Source organism: Megalopta genalis, chromosome 3 (genome assembly GCF_051020955.1).
Source record: "Megalopta genalis isolate 19385.01 chromosome 3, iyMegGena1_principal, whole genome shotgun sequence".
NCBI classification, from domain to species: domain Eukaryota; kingdom Metazoa; phylum Arthropoda; class Insecta; order Hymenoptera; family Halictidae; genus Megalopta; species Megalopta genalis.
Window position 1 is genome coordinate 33,978,979 of NC_135015.1, and position 19,527 is coordinate 33,998,505.

Genomic DNA, 19,527 nt, shown 5'->3' on the forward strand with positions numbered 1-19,527 from the left:
GTTTATGAATCTACAACATTTTGTTAATTCTGCCATCCCTGTATTTGTTCTATTTCAATTTCTCACGGTAATGCCAATGTTACGTCAGGGTATATGTCAAGGTTACATTTTAATTATCAATGAAAGTAGCATAATATCATCATCTATGATTAGAAAATATTAATATCAAAGAGAACTAGAAGTTTGCAGCTATTAGCTCGGTATCATTCTCGACACAAAACACATTGCAATTCGCAACATTTTCTGAATCGAGAATGATTCCGATTGCCCGGGTCTCACCGCGAGGAGGTTGCTGCTTTAGAGACCCGAAAGGGAGTCAGAGCGAAGTCGGAATTCGTTATGGCTCCCTTTCTTACAACGACGACTTATAAACTAACCCATACGCTCGCCAGCTAGCTAGCACACACCCACACTCACTCACACGTTCGCATATGTCAAGTACTTTTGCGGACCAAAGTGGATCAAAGAAGAAGTCTCTGATCCATGGGGATCAAAACGAATCAGAGCAGAAGGCTATGATTCTTTTAAAGTGAGAAACAATCGCGTGTCAGTCCAGAAGGCACTGACTCAAGGGTGACGCGACGCGTACAATGCTCGCACAAGTCTGGAGCCGCGCAGATCTCGATGATCGGCGCGATCACATGGGGAATGATGATCCAAAGTTGGATCATCCCACAATGGATCGGATTTCTCGCCCTGCGCCCCGCCCCCAAGAGAGAGCTAAGGACGGCTTACATTGCGAATGTGCGAAGCGAGAGCCTCCCCAGAAGGAAGGTCCGCGTTCGAATCACCACGCCACATGGTCACTCGTCGAACATCGAGATGTGTCCGGACTTACCCAAGAGTTTGCGCAAGCAAGGCCACCACAGCTTTCTGCTGTAGCGGAGTCAAAAACGAGACGCGAAAAAGGAAAGCTAAGGCAATACTACTGGACATATGCGAACTTAGCGACTCGGGTACCTCGGGGACGCAACACCCCGTGCCCCCCACGGGCGCTCCCGTGGGTCGGGGGCACCTGAGGGAACTTAAACCCTTGCCGTACCATTTCCTTTACATTTATAATAACTAGAAATTTCTCAATTGTAATAATTTCTCGGAAGGAGATGAACATTTGTATTTATTGTGAGACTATATTTTTTGAACTATTAAATATTGTGGTGAGAAGAAGAGAAATTTTGAAGAACCTGAAAGAAAGTAATAATATTCATTCTTCAGAGAGAAATCGTTACCAAAAGCTAGATTCGTTAAAGCACGGCAAGAGGTTAAAAATCTTAAATTAAGACGCACGCACTTATTAACTAAGACGCATCCCACGGCGGATGATAATCTATATAATGAACCTGAAACCATTAAATTCAAGTTAGTATGAATACAAGGTTAAATAGGAAACGTAAGACCAGCACAGGAGTGCCAAGCTAACCCGCACACGAGTGCAATTTTTGTGGAAATGGAGAAAATGAAATTTTGCAAAATTAAATTCAGAACCCTAACAACCTACAAGCGCCTCGGGTACCTCGGGGACGCTACCCCCCGTACTCACTAGCGGGCCCCACCCGCAAGCGAGCCCCTGAGGGACCTAAGATCGGAGGAATTACAATTTCAACAATTTTCAAACGAAACTTTATTTCGAGCTCCAACTTCAAGTGTAAATTCACACACTTTTACAATACACACTTTGTTACAATATAAAGATTGCAGCTATTTGCTCGGTATCATCCTTGACCCAGAAATTCATTGCAATTCGCAACATTTTCTGAATCGAGAATGATTCCGATTGCCCGGGTCTCACCGCGAGGAGGTTGCTGCTTTAGAGACCCGAAAGGGAGTCAGAGCGAAGTCGGAATTCGTTATGGCTCCCTTTCTTACAACGACGACTTATAAACTAACCCACACGTTCGCCAGCTAGCTAGCACACACCCACACTCACTCACACGTTCGCATATGCCAAGTACTTTTGCGGACCAAAGTGGATCAAAGAAGAAGTCTCTGATCCATGGGGATCAAAACGAATCAGAGCAGAAGGCTATGATTCTTTTAAAGTGAGAAACAATTGCGTGTCAGTCCAGAAGGCACTGACTCAAGGGTGACGCGACGCGTACAATGCTCGCACAAGTCTGAAGCCGCGCAGATCTCGATGACCGGCGCGATCACATGGGGAATGATGATCCAAAGTTGGATCATCCCACAATGGATCGGATTTCTCGCCCTGCGCCCCGCCCCCAAGAGAGAGCTAAGGACGGCTTACATTGCGAATGTGCGAAGCGAGAGCCTCCCCAGAAGGAAGGTCCGCGTTCGAATCACCACGCCACATGGTCACTCGTCGAACATCGAGATGTGTCCGGACTTACCCAAGAGTTTGCGCAAGCAAGGCCACCACAGCTTTCTGCTGTAGCGGAGTCAAAAACGAGACGAGAAAAAGGAAAGCTAAGGCAATACTACTGGACATATGCGAACTTAGCGACTCGGGTACCTCGGGGACGCAACACCCCGTGCCCCCCACGGGCGCTCCCGTGGGTCGGGGGCACCTGAGGGAACTTAAACCCTTGCCGTACCATTTCCTTTACATTTATAATGACTAGAAATTTCTCAATTGTAATAATTTCTCGGAAGGAGATGAACATTTGTATTTATTGTGAGACTATATTTTTTGAACTATTAAATATTGTGGTGAGAAGAAGAGAAATTTTGAAGAACCTGAAAGAAAGTAATAATATTCATTCTTCAGAGAGAAATCGTTACCAAAAGCTAGATTCGTTAAAGCACGGCAAGAGGTTAAAAATCTTAAATTAAGACGCACGCACTTATTAACTAAGACGCATCCCACGGCGGATGATAATCTATATAATGAACCTGAAACCATTAAATTCAAGTTAGTATGAATACAAGGTTAAATAGGAAACGTAAGACCAGCACAGGAGTGCCAAGCTAACCCGCACACGAGTGCAATTTTTGTGGAAATGGAGAAAACGAAATTTTGCAAAATTAAATTCAGAACCCTAACAACCTACAAGCGCCTCGGGTACCTCGGGGACGCTACCCCCCGTACTCACTAGCGGGCCCCACCCGCAAGCGAGCCCCTGAGGGACCTAAGATCGGAGGAATTACAATTTCAACAATTTTCAAACGAAACTTTATTTCGAGCTCCAACTTCAAGTGTAAATTCACACACTTTTACAATACACACTTTGTTACAATATAAAGATTGCAGCTATTTGCTCGGTATCATCCTTGACCCAGAAATTCATTGCAATTCGCAACATTTTCTGAATCGAGAATGATTCCGATTGCCCGGGTCTCACCGCGAGGAGGTTGCTGCTTTAGAGACCCGAAAGGGAGTCAGAGCGAAGTCGGAATTCGTTATGGCTCCCTTTCTTACAACGACGACTTATAAACTAACCCACACGTTCGCCAGCTAGCTAGCACACACCCACACTCACTCACACGTTCGCATATGCCAAGTACTTTTGCGGACCAAAGTGGATCAAAGAAGAAGTCTCTGATCCATGGGGATCAAAACGAATCAGAGCAGAAGGCTATGATTCTTTTAAAGTGAGAAACAATTGCGTGTCAGTCCAGAAGGCACTGACTCAAGGGTGACGCGACGCGTACAATGCTCGCACAAGTCTGGAGCCGCGCAGATCTCGATGACCGGCGCGATCACATGGGGAATGATGATCCAAAGTTGGATCATCCCACAATGGATCGGATTTCTCGCCCTGCGCCCCGCCCCCAAGAGAGAGCTAAGGACGGCTTACATTGCGAATGTGCGAAGCGAGAGCCTCCCCAGAAGGAAGGTCCGCGTTCGAATCACCACGCCACATGGTCACTCGTCGAACATCGAGATGTGTCCGGACTTACCCAAGAGTTTGCGCAAGCAAGGCCACCACAGCTTTCTGCTGTAGCGGAGTCAAAAACGAGACGAGAAAAAGGAAAGCTAAGGCAATACTACTGGACATATGCGAACTTAGCGACTCGGGTACCTCGGGGACGCAACACCCCGTGCCCCCCACGGGCGCTCCCGTGGGTCGGGGGCACCTGAGGGAACTTAAACCCTTGCCGTACCATTTCCTTTACATTTATAATAACTAGAAATTTCTCAATTGTAATAATTTCTCGGAAGGAGATGGACATTTGTATTTATTGTGAGACTATATTTTTTGAACTATTAAATATTGTGGTGAGAAGAAGAGAAATTTTGAAGAACCTGAAAGAAAGTAATAATATTCATTCTTCAGAGAGAAATCGTTATCAAATGCTAGATTCGTTAAAGCACGGCAAGAGGTTAAAAATCTTAAATTAAGACGGACGCACTTATTAACTAAGACGCATCCCACGGCGGATGATAATCTATATAATGAACCTGAAACCATTAAATTCAAGTTAGTATGAATACAAGGTTAAATAGGAAACGTAAGACCAGCACAGGAGTGCCAAGCTAACCCGCACACGAGTGCAATTTTTGTGGAAATGGAGAAAATGAAATTTTGCAAAATTAAATTCAGAACCCTAACAACCTACAAGCGCCTCGGGTACCTCGGGGACGCTACCCCCCGTACTCACTAGCGGGCCCCACCCGCAAGCGAGCCCCTGAGGGACCTAAGATCGGAGGAATTACAATTTCAACAATTTTCAAACGAAACTTTATTTCGAGCTCCAACTTCAAGTGTAAATTCACACACTTTTACAATACACACTTTGTTACAATATAAAGATTGCAGCTATTTGCTCGGTATCATCCTTGACCCAGAAATTCATTGCAATTCGCAACATTTTCTGAATCGAGAATGATTCCGATTGCCCGGGTCTCACCGCGAGGAGGTTGCTGCTTTAGAGACCCGAAAGGGAGTCAGAGCGAAGTCGGAATTCGTTATGGCTCCCTTTCTTACAACGACGACTTATAAACTAACCCACACGTTCGCCAGCTAGCTAGCACACACCCACACTCACTCACACGTTCGCATATGCCAAGTACTTTTGCGGACCAAAGTGGATCAAAGAAGAAGTCTCTGATCCATGGGGATCAAAACGAATCAGAGCAGAAGGCTATGATTCTTTTAAAGTGAGAAACAATTGCGTGTCAGTCCAGAAGGCACTGACTCAAGGGTGACGCGACGCGTACAATGCTCGCACAAGTCTGGAGCCGCGCAGATCTCGATGACCGGCGCGATCACATGGGGAATGATGATCCAAAGTTGGATCATCCCACAATGGATCGGATTTCTCGCCCTGCGCCCCGCCCCCAAGAGAGAGCTAAGGACGGCTTACATTGCGAATGTGCGAAGCGAGAGCCTCCCCAGAAGGAAGGTCCGCGTTCGAATCACCACGCCACATGGTCACTCGTCGAACATCGAGATGTGTCCGGACTTACCCAAGAGTTTGCGCAAGCAAGGCCACCACAGCTTTCTGCTGTAGCGGAGTCAAAAACGAGACGAGAAAAAGGAAAGCTAAGGCAATACTACTGGACATATGCGAACTTAGCGACTCGGGTACCTCGGGGACGCAACACCCCGTGCCCCCCACGGGCGCTCCCGTGGGTCGGGGGCACCTGAGGGAACTTAAACCCTTGCCGTACCATTTCCTTTACATTTATAATAACTAGAAATTTCTCAATTGTAATAATTTCTCGGAAGGAGATGGACATTTGTATTTATTGTGAGACTATATTTTTTGAACTATTAAATATTGTGGTGAGAAGAAGAGAAATTTTGAAGAACCTGAAAGAAAGTAATAATATTCATTCTTCAGAGAGAAATCGTTATCAAATGCTAGATTCGTTAAAGCACGGCAAGAGGTTAAAAATCTTAAATTAAGACGGACGCACTTATTAACTAAGACGCATCCCACGGCGGATGATAATCTATATAATGAACCTGAAACCATTAAATTCAAGTTAGTATGAATACAAGGTTAAATAGGAAACGTAAGACCAGCACAGGAGTGCCAAGCTAACCCGCACACGAGTGCAATTTTTGTGGAAATGGAGAAAATGAAATTTTGCAAAATTAAATTCAGAACCCTAACAACCTACAAGCGCCTCGGGTACCTCGGGGACGCTACCCCCCGTACTCACTAGCGGGCCCCACCCGCAAGCGAGCCCCTGAGGGACCTAAGATCGGAGGAATTACAATTTCAACAATTTTCAAACGAAACTTTATTTCGAGCTCCAACTTCAAGTGTAAATTCACACACTTTTACAATACACACTTTGTTACAATATAAAGATTGCAGCTATTTGCTCGGTATCATCCTTGACCCAGAAATTCATTGCAATTCGCAACATTTTCTGAATCGAGAATGATTCCGATTGCCCGGGTCTCACCGCGAGGAGGTTGCTGCTTTAGAGACCCGAAAGGGAGTCAGAGCGAAGTCGGAATTCGTTATGGCTCCCTTTCTTACAACGACGACTTATAAACTAACCCACACGTTCGCCAGCTAGCTAGCACACACCCACACTCACTCACACGTTCGCATATGCCAAGTACTTTTGCGGACCAAAGTGGATCAAAGAAGAAGTCTCTGATCCATGGGGATCAAAACGAATCAGAGCAGAAGGCTATGATTCTTTTAAAGTGAGAAACAATTGCGTGTCAGTCCAGAAGGCACTGACTCAAGGGTGACGCGACGCGTACAATGCTCGCACAAGTCTGAAGCCGCGCAGATCTCGATGACCGGCGCGATCACATGGGGAATGATGATCCAAAGTTGGATCATCCCACAATGGATCGGATTTCTCGCCCTGCGCCCCGCCCCCAAGAGAGAGCTAAGGACGGCTTACATTGCGAATGTGCGAAGCGAGAGCCTCCCCAGAAGGAAGGTCCGCGTTCGAATCACCACGCCACATGGTCACTCGTCGAACATCGAGATGTGTCCGGACTTACCCAAGAGTTTGCGCAAGCAAGGCCACCACAGCTTTCTGCTGTAGCGGAGTCAAAAACGAGACGAGAAAAAGGAAAGCTAAGGCAATACTACTGGACATATGCGAACTTAGCGACTCGGGTACCTCGGGGACGCAACACCCCGTGCCCCCCACGGGCGCTCCCGTGGGTCGGGGGCACCTGAGGGAACTTAAACCCTTGCCGTACCATTTCCTTTACATTTATAATAACTAGAAATTTCTCAATTGTAATAATTTCTCGGAAGGAGATGGACATTTGTATTTATTGTGAGACTATATTTTTTGAACTATTAAATATTGTGGTGAGAAGAAGAGAAATTTTGAAGAACCTGAAAGAAAGTAATAATATTCATTCTTCAGAGAGAAATCGTTATCAAATGCTAGATTCGTTAAAGCACGGCAAGAGGTTAAAAATCTTAAATTAAGACGGACGCACTTATTAACTAAGACGCATCCCACGGCGGATGATAATCTATATAATGAACCTGAAACCATTAAATTCAAGTTAGTATGAATACAAGGTTAAATAGGAAACGTAAGACCAGCACAGGAGTGCCAAGCTAACCCGCACACGAGTGCAATTTTTGTGGAAATGGAGAAAATGAAATTTTGCAAAATTAAATTCAGAACCCTAACAACCTACAAGCGCCTCGGGTACCTCGGGGACGCTACCCCCCGTACTCACTAGCGGGCCCCACCCGCAAGCGAGCCCCTGAGGGACCTAAGATCGGAGGAATTACAATTTCAACAATTTTCAAACGAAACTTTATTTCGAGCTCCAACTTCAAGTGTAAATTCACACACTTTTACAATACACACTTTGTTACAATATAAAGATTGCAGCTATTTGCTCGGTATCATCCTTGACCCAGAAATTCATTGCAATTCGCAACATTTTCTGAATCGAGAATGATTCCGATTGCCCGGGTCTCACCGCGAGGAGGTTGCTGCTTTAGAGACCCGAAAGGGAGTCAGAGCGAAATCGGAATTCGTTATGGCTCCCTTTCTTACAACGACGACTTATAAACTAACCCACACGCTCGCCAGCTAGCTAGCACACACCCACACTCACTCACACGTTCGCATATGTCAAGTACTTTTGCGGACCAAAGTGGATCAAAGAAGAAGTCTCTGATCCATGGGGATCAAAACGAATCAGAGCAGAAGGCTATGATTCTTTTAAAGTGAGAAACAATTGCGTGTCAGTCCAGAAGGCACTGACTCAAGGGTGACGCGACGCGTACAATGCTCGCACAAGTCTGGAGCCGCGCAGATCTCGATGACCGGCGCGATCACATGGGGAATGATGATCCAAAGTTGGATCATCCCACAATGGATCGGATTTCTCGCCCTGCGCCCCGCCCCCAAGAGAGAGCTAAGGACGGCTTACATTGCGAATGTGCGAAGCGAGAGCCTCCCCAGAAGGAAGGTCCGCGTTCGAATCACCACGCCACATGGTCACTCGTCGAACATCGAGATGTGTCCGGACTTACCCAAGAGTTTGCGCAAGCAAGGCCACCACAGCTTTCTGCTGTAGCGGAGTCAAAAACGAGACGAGAAAAAGGAAAGCTAAGGCAATACTACTGGACATATGCGAACTTAGCGACTCGGGTACCTCGGGGACGCAACACCCCGTGCCTCCAACGGGCGCTCCCGTGGGTCGGGGGCCCCTGAGCGATCTTAACCCCTAGTCGTACCATTTTCTTTAAATTTATGATGACTAGAAGTTTCCTGATTGTAATAATTTCTCAGAAGGAGAAGAAAATTTCTAATTATTGTGAGACTACATTTCATTGAACAAGTAAATATTGTAGTGAAAAGAAGAGAAATTTAGACGAAATTGAAAATATAAAATAATGTTCATTCTTAGGAAAAATCTTTATTCAAAACTAGACTCGTTAAAGTATGGCAAGGGGTTAATAATCTTAAACTAAGCCACACACACACATATCAACTAACTCGCATGCACTTAATAACTAAGGCGAATCGATCGGCGGATGATAATCCCACGCCGGATGATAATCCCACGGCGGATGATAATCCCTCGACGGATGATAATCCCTCGGCGGATGATAATCTCTGTAATGAGCCTGAAATGATTGAGTTCGAGTTAGTTTGAATACAAGGCGAAATAGGAAACCTCAGACCAGCACAGGAGTGCCAAGCTAACCCGCACACGAGTGCAATTTTTGAGAAAATGGAGAAAATGAAATTTAACAAAATTAAATTCAGAACCCTAACAACTTACAAGCGCCTCGGGTACCTCGGGGACGCTACCCCCCGTACTCACTTGCGGGCCCCTCCCGCAAGCGAGCCCCTGAGGGACCAACGATCGGAGGAATACCAATATCAACAATTTTCGAACGAAACATTATTTCGAGCCCTGACTTGAAGTATAAATCCACACACTTTTACAATGCACACTATTTTACAATATAAAGTTTGCAGCTATTTGCTCGGTATCATCCCCGACTCAAAAAACATTGCCATTGGCAACATTTTCTAGGTCGATGATGATACCGATTGCCCGGGTCTCAGAATAGAAAAAGAGAGAGGGTACCAGGATTAAATAGAAAACCTAAGACCAGCACAGGAGTGCCAAGCTAACCCGCACACGAGTGTAATTTTTGAGAAAATTGATAAAACAAAATCTAACAAACTTAAATTAAGAACGCTAACGCACCCCCCCCCCCCCCACGTGAGGAGATTGACTCCGAATATGAGAATTACAATTTGATTTTGTATGCCAGAGAGAAAATCAAAGTGAAAGTGGCAAAGAAATGATGCAGCGATCCTTTGAACGGCTACTCGCAGTGCGGCATTTATTTCGCGATTCTAATAGAACGCGTTGGCAATTTTCGCAACTCTAACACAGCGCATTGGCAATTTCTCGCGACGCTAACACAACGCGTTGTTAATTTCTTCTCGCAAAAATCGCAATGTGCCCAACCGAGCCGATCGTTGGGACCTTGGTTCATTGTTGCAGCTGCGGAATGGGCACCTGAAAAGTCGGAAGGTAAACTATTGCAACGCGATTATGTCGTCGCGACGCTAATTCAATGAACAGAGATGCAAAAGCGAGTCGGACTTTAATGATCTTCGAAATCTTCTAACTTGAAACGCGAACGTATTTATTATAATAATAATTTCAATGCTAATGATAATCGCGATGGTTTTATTCGCTACGCTAATTTTGATCTCTGTTGAAAATGAAGCGAAACAACGCGAAATTATTTTGCAACGCTATTGCAAGTCGCGGATGTGCCCATCTGCGCTGATCGTTGGGACGGCAAAGCCTGCCCAAATACTACTACTACTACTACTACTACTATTACAAGAACTACTATTACTATTGCAGCGAGTACAGTGACCAATTAACAATACATATACATAATAATAGACATGATAATATACACAATAATCTTTGGCTTACAATAGTTTTATATTAACCTGAAAATAAAGGACCTGAAAATCCTAGCTAAAATGGGGTTATGAGTTTCGAGTTATTCTTCAAAATCAATCTGTTTCGACGAATGCGTGCGATTTTAATCACTCGATAATTAAATTCAAACGGAAAACGCGAATCATCGAAAAGAAAACATCTTAACTAGGTATGAGATAGAATTCGCACTGTACTCGAGTACACTGTCACTGTACTCGAAAAATTGAGAAAAATACTGGTAAAATAAGAGCATGCGACTTACATTTCGATGCGATGTTGGTTCTGGAATTTGTAGTAGGTAGAAGCAAACGAAAGTAGGAGCGGAGTAGCAATAGCAGCAGCAAAGACAGCAGTAGGGGAGTAGCAATAGCAGCAGCAAAGACAGTAGTAGGAGAGAGGAACACACATTTCAGATTCTAATCGAAAATATTAATTTCCATTTGGAAAAGATTTAGAAATGGTTGGAAACCACTTGGAAATTCGCGTTGAAATTAGACTGCAGCCCCCGTCACCAGCCGATTGTCATAGGCAGCGCCCGAAGCCGCCCGACGCCAGCCGATCGTCCCAGCCAGCGGCCGACACCAGCCGATCGTCCAAGCCGGCGCACGACGCCAGCCAAATGGTCCTAGCCAGCGCATGACGTCAGCGGGCCATACTAGCAGCCGCGGCGCCAGCAGACCGTCCTGGCCAGCGGCTGACGTCAGTCGATCGGCCTAGTAGCGTCGCAATTCGCAATGTTTATATCGCGACACTCATGTACGCACGCACACGTACATCATGTGGGGTAAACGCCCGGGAGCTGCGAAACCGATCGGCTACGTAATTTCGAAGGTCGCCGTGGATGCCGAAAATGCCGTGGATTGCATTTTCGCTAAGGAAAAAGTTACTTGAAATAATCTCAAGAATCACCCCTTTCCGGGCGTTAACATAATAATGGGACACCTTGTTTATTAACCCTTTGCACTCGAGTGGTGGCTGTGAAGCACCACTAAAATTCTTGTACCACGTTCCAAGATAATTTTTATATTAACAAGGTTTAGATTTTAAAAAAGTAATTGCTAAAAGTGTAACTGTTGTTACGAGTCACCACAAGACTCAATTTCATATGCACAGAATACACTTCGTCATACATCTTAATAATTTATAATCTTTTATAATTACATGCATTAAATTTCCTTTAAAATTATATCATATCTTAATTCGTAACAATTTAATATATTATAACTTAACGCATTAATTTTCCTTTAAAATTACATAATATATCTTAATTCTTAAGAATTTAATTTATTATAATTACAATTTTGGAAGAGCTTACTTGAAATGCGACTGGTTCCCTCAATAGCCAAGTTCCGACTAATTGAGCAGCGACTACGGGCTTCGCGCGTTACGACGTTCGTCGGGTTTTGTCGTGTTCTGTCGCGTTCCCTACGAGTGCGTCCTTTCGAATTTCTTCGTTTCGTTCAACCAGTGCCCGACGCCAGCCGATCGTCCTGGCCAGCGGCTGACGTCAGTCGATCGTCCTAGTAGGGTCGCAATTCGCAATGTTTATATCGCGACACTCACGTACGCACGCACACGCACACGTACATCGTGTGGGTTAAACGCCCGGGAGCTGCGAAACCGATCGGCTACGTAATTTCGAAGGTCTCAATTTCATATGCACGGAATACACTTTGTCATACAAAATGGAAATACTATAAGTCAGAAAAATTAGCTTAGATTTACAGTTAAAATGGCTTCGAGAGCAAAGAATTAATCACCACAAATATAATACAAATAACCACAATACAATAAGTACGATCAACAGCTTTTCAACTTCTCCCGATTTTTATTCCAACATTTATCGGTGCCATTTTCTTAGGCATAGAGTTGCACAGTTCATTAATATTACATTTACGGAGCAGAAAAACCAGCTGCTTTCTATTAGTTTATAAAAGTAACAATAGGACATTTATTCTGATTTTTAACAAGTATTATTGTAACATTTGCACTTGTTTCTCACTTTGAAAAAATCACTGTCTTCTGCACTGATCCATTTTGGTCCCCGTGGATCAGTGACATCTTCTTCGATCCACTTGGTCCGCAATAGTACTTGACATATGCGAACGTGTGAGTGAGTGTGGGTGTGTGCTAGCTAGCTGGCGAGCGTGTGGGTTAGTTTATAAGTCGTCGTTGTAAGAAAGGGAGCCATAACGAATTCCGACTTCGCTCTGACTCCCTTTCGGGTCTCTAAAGCAGCAACCTCCTCGCGGTGAGACCCGGGCAATCGGAATCATTCTCGATTCAGAAAATGTTGCGAATTGCAATGTGTTTTGTGTCGAGAATGATACCGAGCTAATAGCTGCAAACTTCTAGTTCTCTTTGATATTAATATTTTCTAATCATAGATGATGATATTATGCTACTTTCATTGATAATTAAAATGTAACCTTGACATATACCCTGACGTAACATTGGCATTACCGTGAGAAATTGAAATAGAACAAATACAGGGATGGCAGAATTAACAAAATGTTGTAGATTCATAAACCAGAAAGTATTATCTTAAATGTAGCTTACCGGGGTTGTTGAAAATTTTAATAATTGTAGAAATGATCGGCGTTTCAACACGTTTGCAGATATGTATACTGGACTGTGTGGTCGAGGATCCTACTAGGCGAAAAGTACAATTCGAATATAGCGCCACGGATTTCAAACGGAGCGCCATGCGTACCGATGCGCGAAATGGGTGATCCCGCAAGTACGGTAAAGCAGGCTGTCTAGATTTCTCGTCCGTGTGGACACACGCATAGAGCCCGCTAGTTTCGTTCTTTATTTCTCAATCTTCTCCCGTTTTCCTTCTGATGCAACTGCGTGGGTCTGGATGCGCATTAAAATAGTGTCGATAAAAATGCTTACTATGGTGAAGCAAAATTACTTACTGTGGTGAGGCATGACTTATCTTCTTTCATGAAAATGACGGTCAAGCTTGAGGCATGCTTGTGAACGGTACTTCCCAGACATTATCCGTTCTGAGCATGAGCGAGTCTTGCGTGTCGTTTCCGTTCGCGTCCATCTTCGTTTGAGTCCAGGCAAGGCGTGAGAGCTACATGGCTACGGATACGTCTCATGACTGATCAGTGTTAAAAAGAAAGTGAGATGGTAAGAAACTTCATAAACATTTAATTTTCACCTTGTTTCATCGATTTATATAATTTTCTAACGAGGAACATTTACGTTTCCTCGGAATTTTTCTGCAAACTTGAAATCGTATCATGCGCCGCATTGTTGACCACGTGTGATAGATAATTTCGTAGTGTATAAACTGTTCTAGCTCGACACTAATGCATATTCTATTGTTGTTTAAATCTTCGTGTTTTTTTCTCCTTACTATTCATTGAAACTGCATTGTTCGAAATTCGTTTCTAAGATTTGTTGATATTCGATTCGACGGTTTCGATTTTTCCATCCGCCATGTGCCGTGTCACCGACTCCATTCAATTCCGATCACAACAATATTCTATTTTTAGTTTACTATTTAGTTTACCATTGTGATTAACGAATGTAATTTATAATTTAATTATCTTTCGTTGTAATTTTACAGTCGTTATCAACGGCGCGACCGCTTGTTACGGTCTGAACCGACAAAAATGAGGCCTCGGGAGATACGATCTCTCTGCCGGCCGTTTTCAAAGCCCCAATTCGACCAGATATTGTGAATTTCGTTCATCAGCAAGTCTCAAAGAACAGCAGAAACCAGTGCGTACCTCTTCTGGTTTACATTGATCTTTCAAACATACGACCACATCTACAGATGTTATCAAAGGCACCCTGACCAGAACGATGAGCCGCTGTACTGAAACGCGCTGCAATTTTGACAGCGCAGAGACGTCAACAGGAGAGAGACCTTATCCTGGCCGAGAAGCGTGGCGTAAGTATTATCTTTTACTGCCTGATTTGAACGCTAGAGTAAGTATATGCAATATATGTGTACAAAACAGAATGTATATTTATAATATATATACTTCTAATTCTGCTGTTATGTTACAGTCCCAATGGCGAAATATACTTGGCCAACTGGCCAGAGGGGTGGCCAGGCCAAACCTGGCTAATTTGGTAGCAGCGAATGTAAGTAAATGAAAAATACTTTTATATATAATATAATATAGTAATATGTATAATAACAAATAATAATAATAATATATACTTATACGTTGCAGAGAGAGCTGAAGAAGCTCCTAAAGAAAAATATTTATGGCCCCCAGAAGAGGGTGGAAAAAAGAAAAGGAAGTGGTGGAAGAGGAAGAAGAGGGGTAAGAGGAGGGAGAGGAAACAAATATATTGTTAACTTTTATTAATTTTAAATGGTACTGAATAAATAAAACATCCTTTTTATCAATCCTGTTATTTATTTTACTTCCGCACGCCACCTTCCCCTGGTCTAGTAACCTAGCGCGCGGCAGAATATCTTCGTGACAACTGTTCGTATCAAGTAAGATGGACGTGCCAATATTCGAGTGAGCAGTTCGGGAGTTGGATATTTCGATTCAGAAAAGTCTAAGCTGGGGGGCTTCGGTTGTAGAAATGTCCATTTCTTTATTATTGATGAGATATTTACAGTATTCGACGAGTGTTCTTGCTGCAACTGCTACGAGTATGGGGACTGCCCCGCACGCCACCTTCCCCTGGTCAAGTAACCTAGCGCGCGGCAGAATATCTTCGTGACAACTGTTCGTATCAAGTAAGATGGACGTGCAAATATTCGAGTGAGCAGTTCGGGAGTTGGATATTTCGATTCAGAAAAGTCTAAGCTGGGGGGCTTCGGTTGTAGAAATGTCCATTTCTTTATTGTTTATTTCTTTCCTCAAAAATTGCACTCGTGTGCGGGTTAGCTTGGCACTCCTGTGCTGCCCTGGCTACCGAGAACACGTTGAACATAAAGTTGCACAGTTCGCAGGACTGGTCGCGTGTCAGAAACCTGAATTTTCAGATGCCGCCGGAGGCGAACACGAGAAAAGTGTCGGAGGAAGTGCTCAACGACAAAATCATCGTGCGCGCCCCGCTTAAGAAAAAATAGTCGACGGTGATGGCGTGCATGTATTTCCGATTACATTGTATCCTCGTCGCAGGTGATTGAGATCAATTACAAGGCCGTCATCCTACAGTTGCCTTGTTCCGTCTTGCAACGGAATTTTCCAGCTGTGTCCGCCCGACTTTCTCCGGGACGGGGACTACCTTTCTTCAATCCCTAAAAAACAGTTGATTTACGGGGAACCTTCGGTGCAGCGTGGCAAATTGACGGACCTTCAACGAACGACGTGCAATTGACAAAAGTCACGTTCGTTAGGCCTTCAATTTCGTGGAGCCTTCGCCTGCAGTTTCTAAATTTCTAATTCCTTCGAGCCGTCTCCTTTCCGACAATAAAGCCATTTCTGCAATTTCGGATAACGCACACTTCATCGGCAACATTTCTTTAATTTATGACAGGTGCGCCAGCACGCATCCCTTCGGTCGCCCTTTCCGGGATGTCTTGCTACCTGTGACACTGGGTACGACCGGGACTCCTAAGGTCCCTTTCCACCTCGCGATCAACCAATGATCTTCAAGTTTTCTCTCGACGAGAAACATATAAAAACGAGAACTCTTGACCACCTCGGCCAGTCATTTTTTACTCCTGCGTAACCTCGTTCATATCATTCAACATCGCTCGTCACTCTAGTCTACGTCTCATTCAGTCTATCAATTCACGAACTATTAAGTAAAACAGTTGTTCATTTTTAAGTAAACGGACAACGATATCGTCCTATTCCGTCGCGCAGCGTAGTCGGCCTTACAACCCGATAGATAGTTAATATCGCGCAATAACGATATCAGGTGCTCACACGACGCACCTCTACAGTCTTCCCATCTTTTGTTCAAAACAAATAAAGCTAGTGGGTCAACAACGCATCGTCGACAAAAATTCATTTCTTGGGCTCCTCTGCGGGCTTTGTATCCTTCGGAGTTTCCGCCGCCTTAGTCTTCGGGGTTTCCGCCGCCTTAGTCTTCGGAGCTTTCGCCGCCTTAGTCTTCGGAGCTTTCGCCGCCTTAGTCTTCGGAGCTTTCGCCGCTTTAGTCTTCGGGACTTTCGTTGGCTTAGCCGCGGTTGTTGCCGCCTTCTTTGCGGTCTCTGGCTTCTTCGGTTTGGCTAACTTGGCAGCCAACATCTGTTTCCTGCGTCTTTCTTGCAGCAACTTCGATTTGACGCAGGGAGCGTTCTTTGGAAGCTTGATCTGTGCATAAGAAACGTTTATATTAACGAGACTCTAGCGTTCAAATCAGGCAGTAAAAGATAATACTTACGCCACGCTTCTCGGCCAGGATAAGGTCTCTCTCCTGTTGACGTCTCTGCGCTGTCAAAATTGCAGCGCGTTTCAGTACAGCGGCGTATGGGTTCAGACGCAACATTGCACGGGTGTTGGACAATGGGTTCAGTTTCTTCACGCTGCGCACCACCCTCTTCCTGTAAATGGAAATTATGTATCGTTATTTGTTTCCTTTATCATTGTTTTATTTATTTTTATCGTTATTTATTTCCTCAGTATTTGAAATAAAATTATCACTGTCAGTCAGTAACACGGACCAAATATTCTCATCATTTAAGAGTTCTAAATAAAAAATGCAAATTATTAAAAGGGTGAAGCACATGCCTTGGCGCTCTCAGGACTTTGCGAATTTCCTCGGATTTCAGAAGCCTCGACAAGTCTGTGTTTGCCATCTTAGGGAACGGCAAGTTGTAGTTAGCTTTCAGTTGCGATTCCTTGCGCCAAGTTCCGTAAAGAGCATCCAGTTTGTCGAAAGCGGACTTCGTCCAGATTACAAAGCGTCCAACGTGACCACCGGGTGCCAATTTCAGAAGGTTCACTTTATTGATGTTCATGAGGTCGATGCCAGGAATGTTGCGGAACGCCTTACGAATACCCTAATGGCGAACAAATTATTAGTTAATTGAACTATAGAATGAAGTGTTTGTTTCTACATTTGATTAATACCTTGTCTTCACCGTACACGATCAAAGGTCCACGACGCTGGATGCGTCTGCGGTTACGCATCTTACCCTTACCGGCACGGAAACGTTGAGATTTGTATACCTATAAGTAAAAGGAAAGTTATTTTCTTGCACATCGATACAGAGTATTCATTGTGCTTTTGTTTGGTCATCTATACCCCATTCTAGTGAGTAAACTAACTAGTCAAGAACGCCTGACAACCATATTTCTCTAGCACCTGATGGAGCATCCGAGTTAAACGTTTCTTAACAAGGCTGCGGACATTCTACAGTGCGCATGCAACGAGCTTATGCGGAAATACACTCACCTTCTGGATATCGTTCCATGCCTTCATACGTCTCAAGAAAATAACAGCATGCTTTGTTTTGTTATATTCTTGAATTTTGTCAGAAACTACTAGGGGAAATTCTGGAACTTCTTGGATCATGTGACCTGCAAATAAATGCTAATATAAAACTGTTCTAGATCGAGAGAACATAATTCAACATTTTGTAAAACCGTTCGGTAAAATGCTATAAATATAATCAGTGAACAATCAGCAACACGGACCAAGCGATTCATCATGACAATAAAGTTATATGAGAGAAGTAATTGACGTTGTGACTTGATGCTTACCCTTGGATTGTACCAGAGCTGGAACACCAGACGCAGCAATGGCAGAAACCAGTGCGTATCTCTTCTGGTTTACGTTGATCTTTCGGTGCCAACGTCTCCAGGGTTTTGTAGGGGCAAACATGCGGCCACCTCTACACATGTTGCCAAAGGCACCCTGACCAGAACGGTGGGTACCCCCACCACGAACACGGGGGATACGTGCTACAGCACGTCCGGTACCCCATGATTCGGCAGAGGTTTGGTGACCTATTAAAAGAAACCTATATTTAATAATTCTGTAATTAGTTCTTTAAAAAGAACTTAACATTATAGCATAGTAGAATCACATTTAATACAATCAACAAATTTCTTACGAGAAAAGAATTTACAGGGCAAAGTTGAAATTAATTTTTCATTATTTGTTAGGAATTTTTTGATTGCGTTGTACGAAGTTCAATCTATATTGTCCCGATTTGTTAATAGACCACTCACCAGCTTCCTTAGATACACAATATGGCTGTCTGCTGTTCTTTGAGACTTGCTGATGAACGAAATTCACAATATCTGGTCGAATTGGGGCTTTGAAAACGGCCGGCAGAGAGATCGTATCTCCCGAGGCCTCATTTTTGTCGGTCCAGACCGTAACAAGCGGTCGCGCCGTTGATAACGACTGTAAAATTACAACGAAAGATAATTAAATTATAAATTACATTCGTTAATCACAATGGTAAACTAAATAGTAAACTAAAAATAGAATATTGTTGTAATCGGAATTGAATGGAGTCGGTGACACGGCACATGGCGGATGGAAAAATCGAAACCGTCGAATGGAATATCAACAAATCTTAGAAACGAATTTCGAACAATGCAGTTTCAATGAATAGTAAGGAGAAAAAAACACGAAGATTTAAACAACAATAGAATATGCATTAGTGTCGAGCTAGAACAGTTTATACACTACGAAATTATCTATCACACGTGGTCAACAATGCGGCGCATGATACGATTTCAAGATTGCAGAAAAATTCCGAGGAAACGTAAATGTTCCTCGTTAGAAAATTATATAAATCGATGAAACAAGGTGAAAATTAAATGTTTATGAAGTTTCTTACCATCTCACTTTCTTTTTAACACTGATCAGTCATGAGACGTATCCGTAGCCATGTAGCTCTCACGCCTTGCCTCGACTCAAACGAAGATGGACGCGAACGGAAACGACACGCAAGACTCGCTCATGCTCAGAACGGATAATGTCTGGGAAGTACCGTTCACAAGCATGCCTCAAGCTTGACCGTCATTTTCATGAAAGAAGATAAGTCATGCCTCACCACAGTAAGTAATTTTGCTTCACCATAGTAAGCATTTTTATCGACACTATTTTAATGCGCATCCAGACCCACGCAGTTGCATCAGAAGGAAAACGGGAGAAGATTGAGAAATAAAGAACGAAACTAGCGGGCTCTATGCGTGTGTCCACACGGACGAGAAATCTAGACAGCCTGCTTTACCGTACTTGCGGGTTCACCCATTTCGCGCATCGGTACGCATGGCGCTCCGTTTGAAATCCG

At 43.8% G+C, this 19,527-nt stretch overlaps 1 protein-coding gene and 2 long non-coding RNA genes across 4 annotated transcripts; 2 read left to right on the forward strand and 1 right to left on the reverse strand.

Moving 5' to 3' along the window:
• The first annotated feature begins 12,574 nt into the window (after window positions 1-12,574).
• On the forward strand, window positions 12,575-14,100 carry LOC143259245 (uncharacterized). The gene is made up of 2 exons (XR_013033058.1): window positions 12,575-13,478; window positions 13,921-14,100. It is a non-coding gene; the product is annotated as an uncharacterized LOC143259245 (long non-coding RNA).
• Window positions 14,101-14,104: 4 nt separating this feature from the next.
• On the forward strand, window positions 14,105-14,715 carry LOC117223866 (uncharacterized). Its single transcript, XR_004491029.2, has 3 exons — window positions 14,105-14,247; window positions 14,367-14,444; window positions 14,537-14,715. It is a non-coding gene; the product is annotated as an uncharacterized LOC117223866 (long non-coding RNA).
• Window positions 14,716-14,887: 172 nt separating this feature from the next.
• On the reverse strand, window positions 14,888-19,210 carry LOC117223024 (ribosomal protein L4). Of its 2 annotated transcripts, none has more exons than XM_076520691.1 (8): window positions 19,072-19,210; window positions 18,452-18,629; window positions 17,981-18,226; window positions 17,673-17,797; window positions 17,348-17,446; window positions 17,006-17,277; window positions 16,659-16,818; window positions 14,888-16,588 (listed from the first exon to the last, which is right to left on the reverse strand). In XM_076520691.1, exons 1-8 carry the CDS (start codon window positions 19,072-19,074, stop codon window positions 16,280-16,282), a joined length of 1,392 nt encoding a protein of 463 aa, XP_076376806.1. In that variant the 5' UTR covers window positions 19,075-19,210; the 3' UTR covers window positions 14,888-16,279. The 2 variants fall into 2 exon arrangements, with proteins under 2 accessions (XP_076376806.1, XP_076376807.1); XM_076520692.1 differs by having other exon boundaries at window positions 16,659-16,814; window positions 17,002-17,277.
• Between the last annotated feature and the right edge of the window lie 317 nt (window positions 19,211-19,527).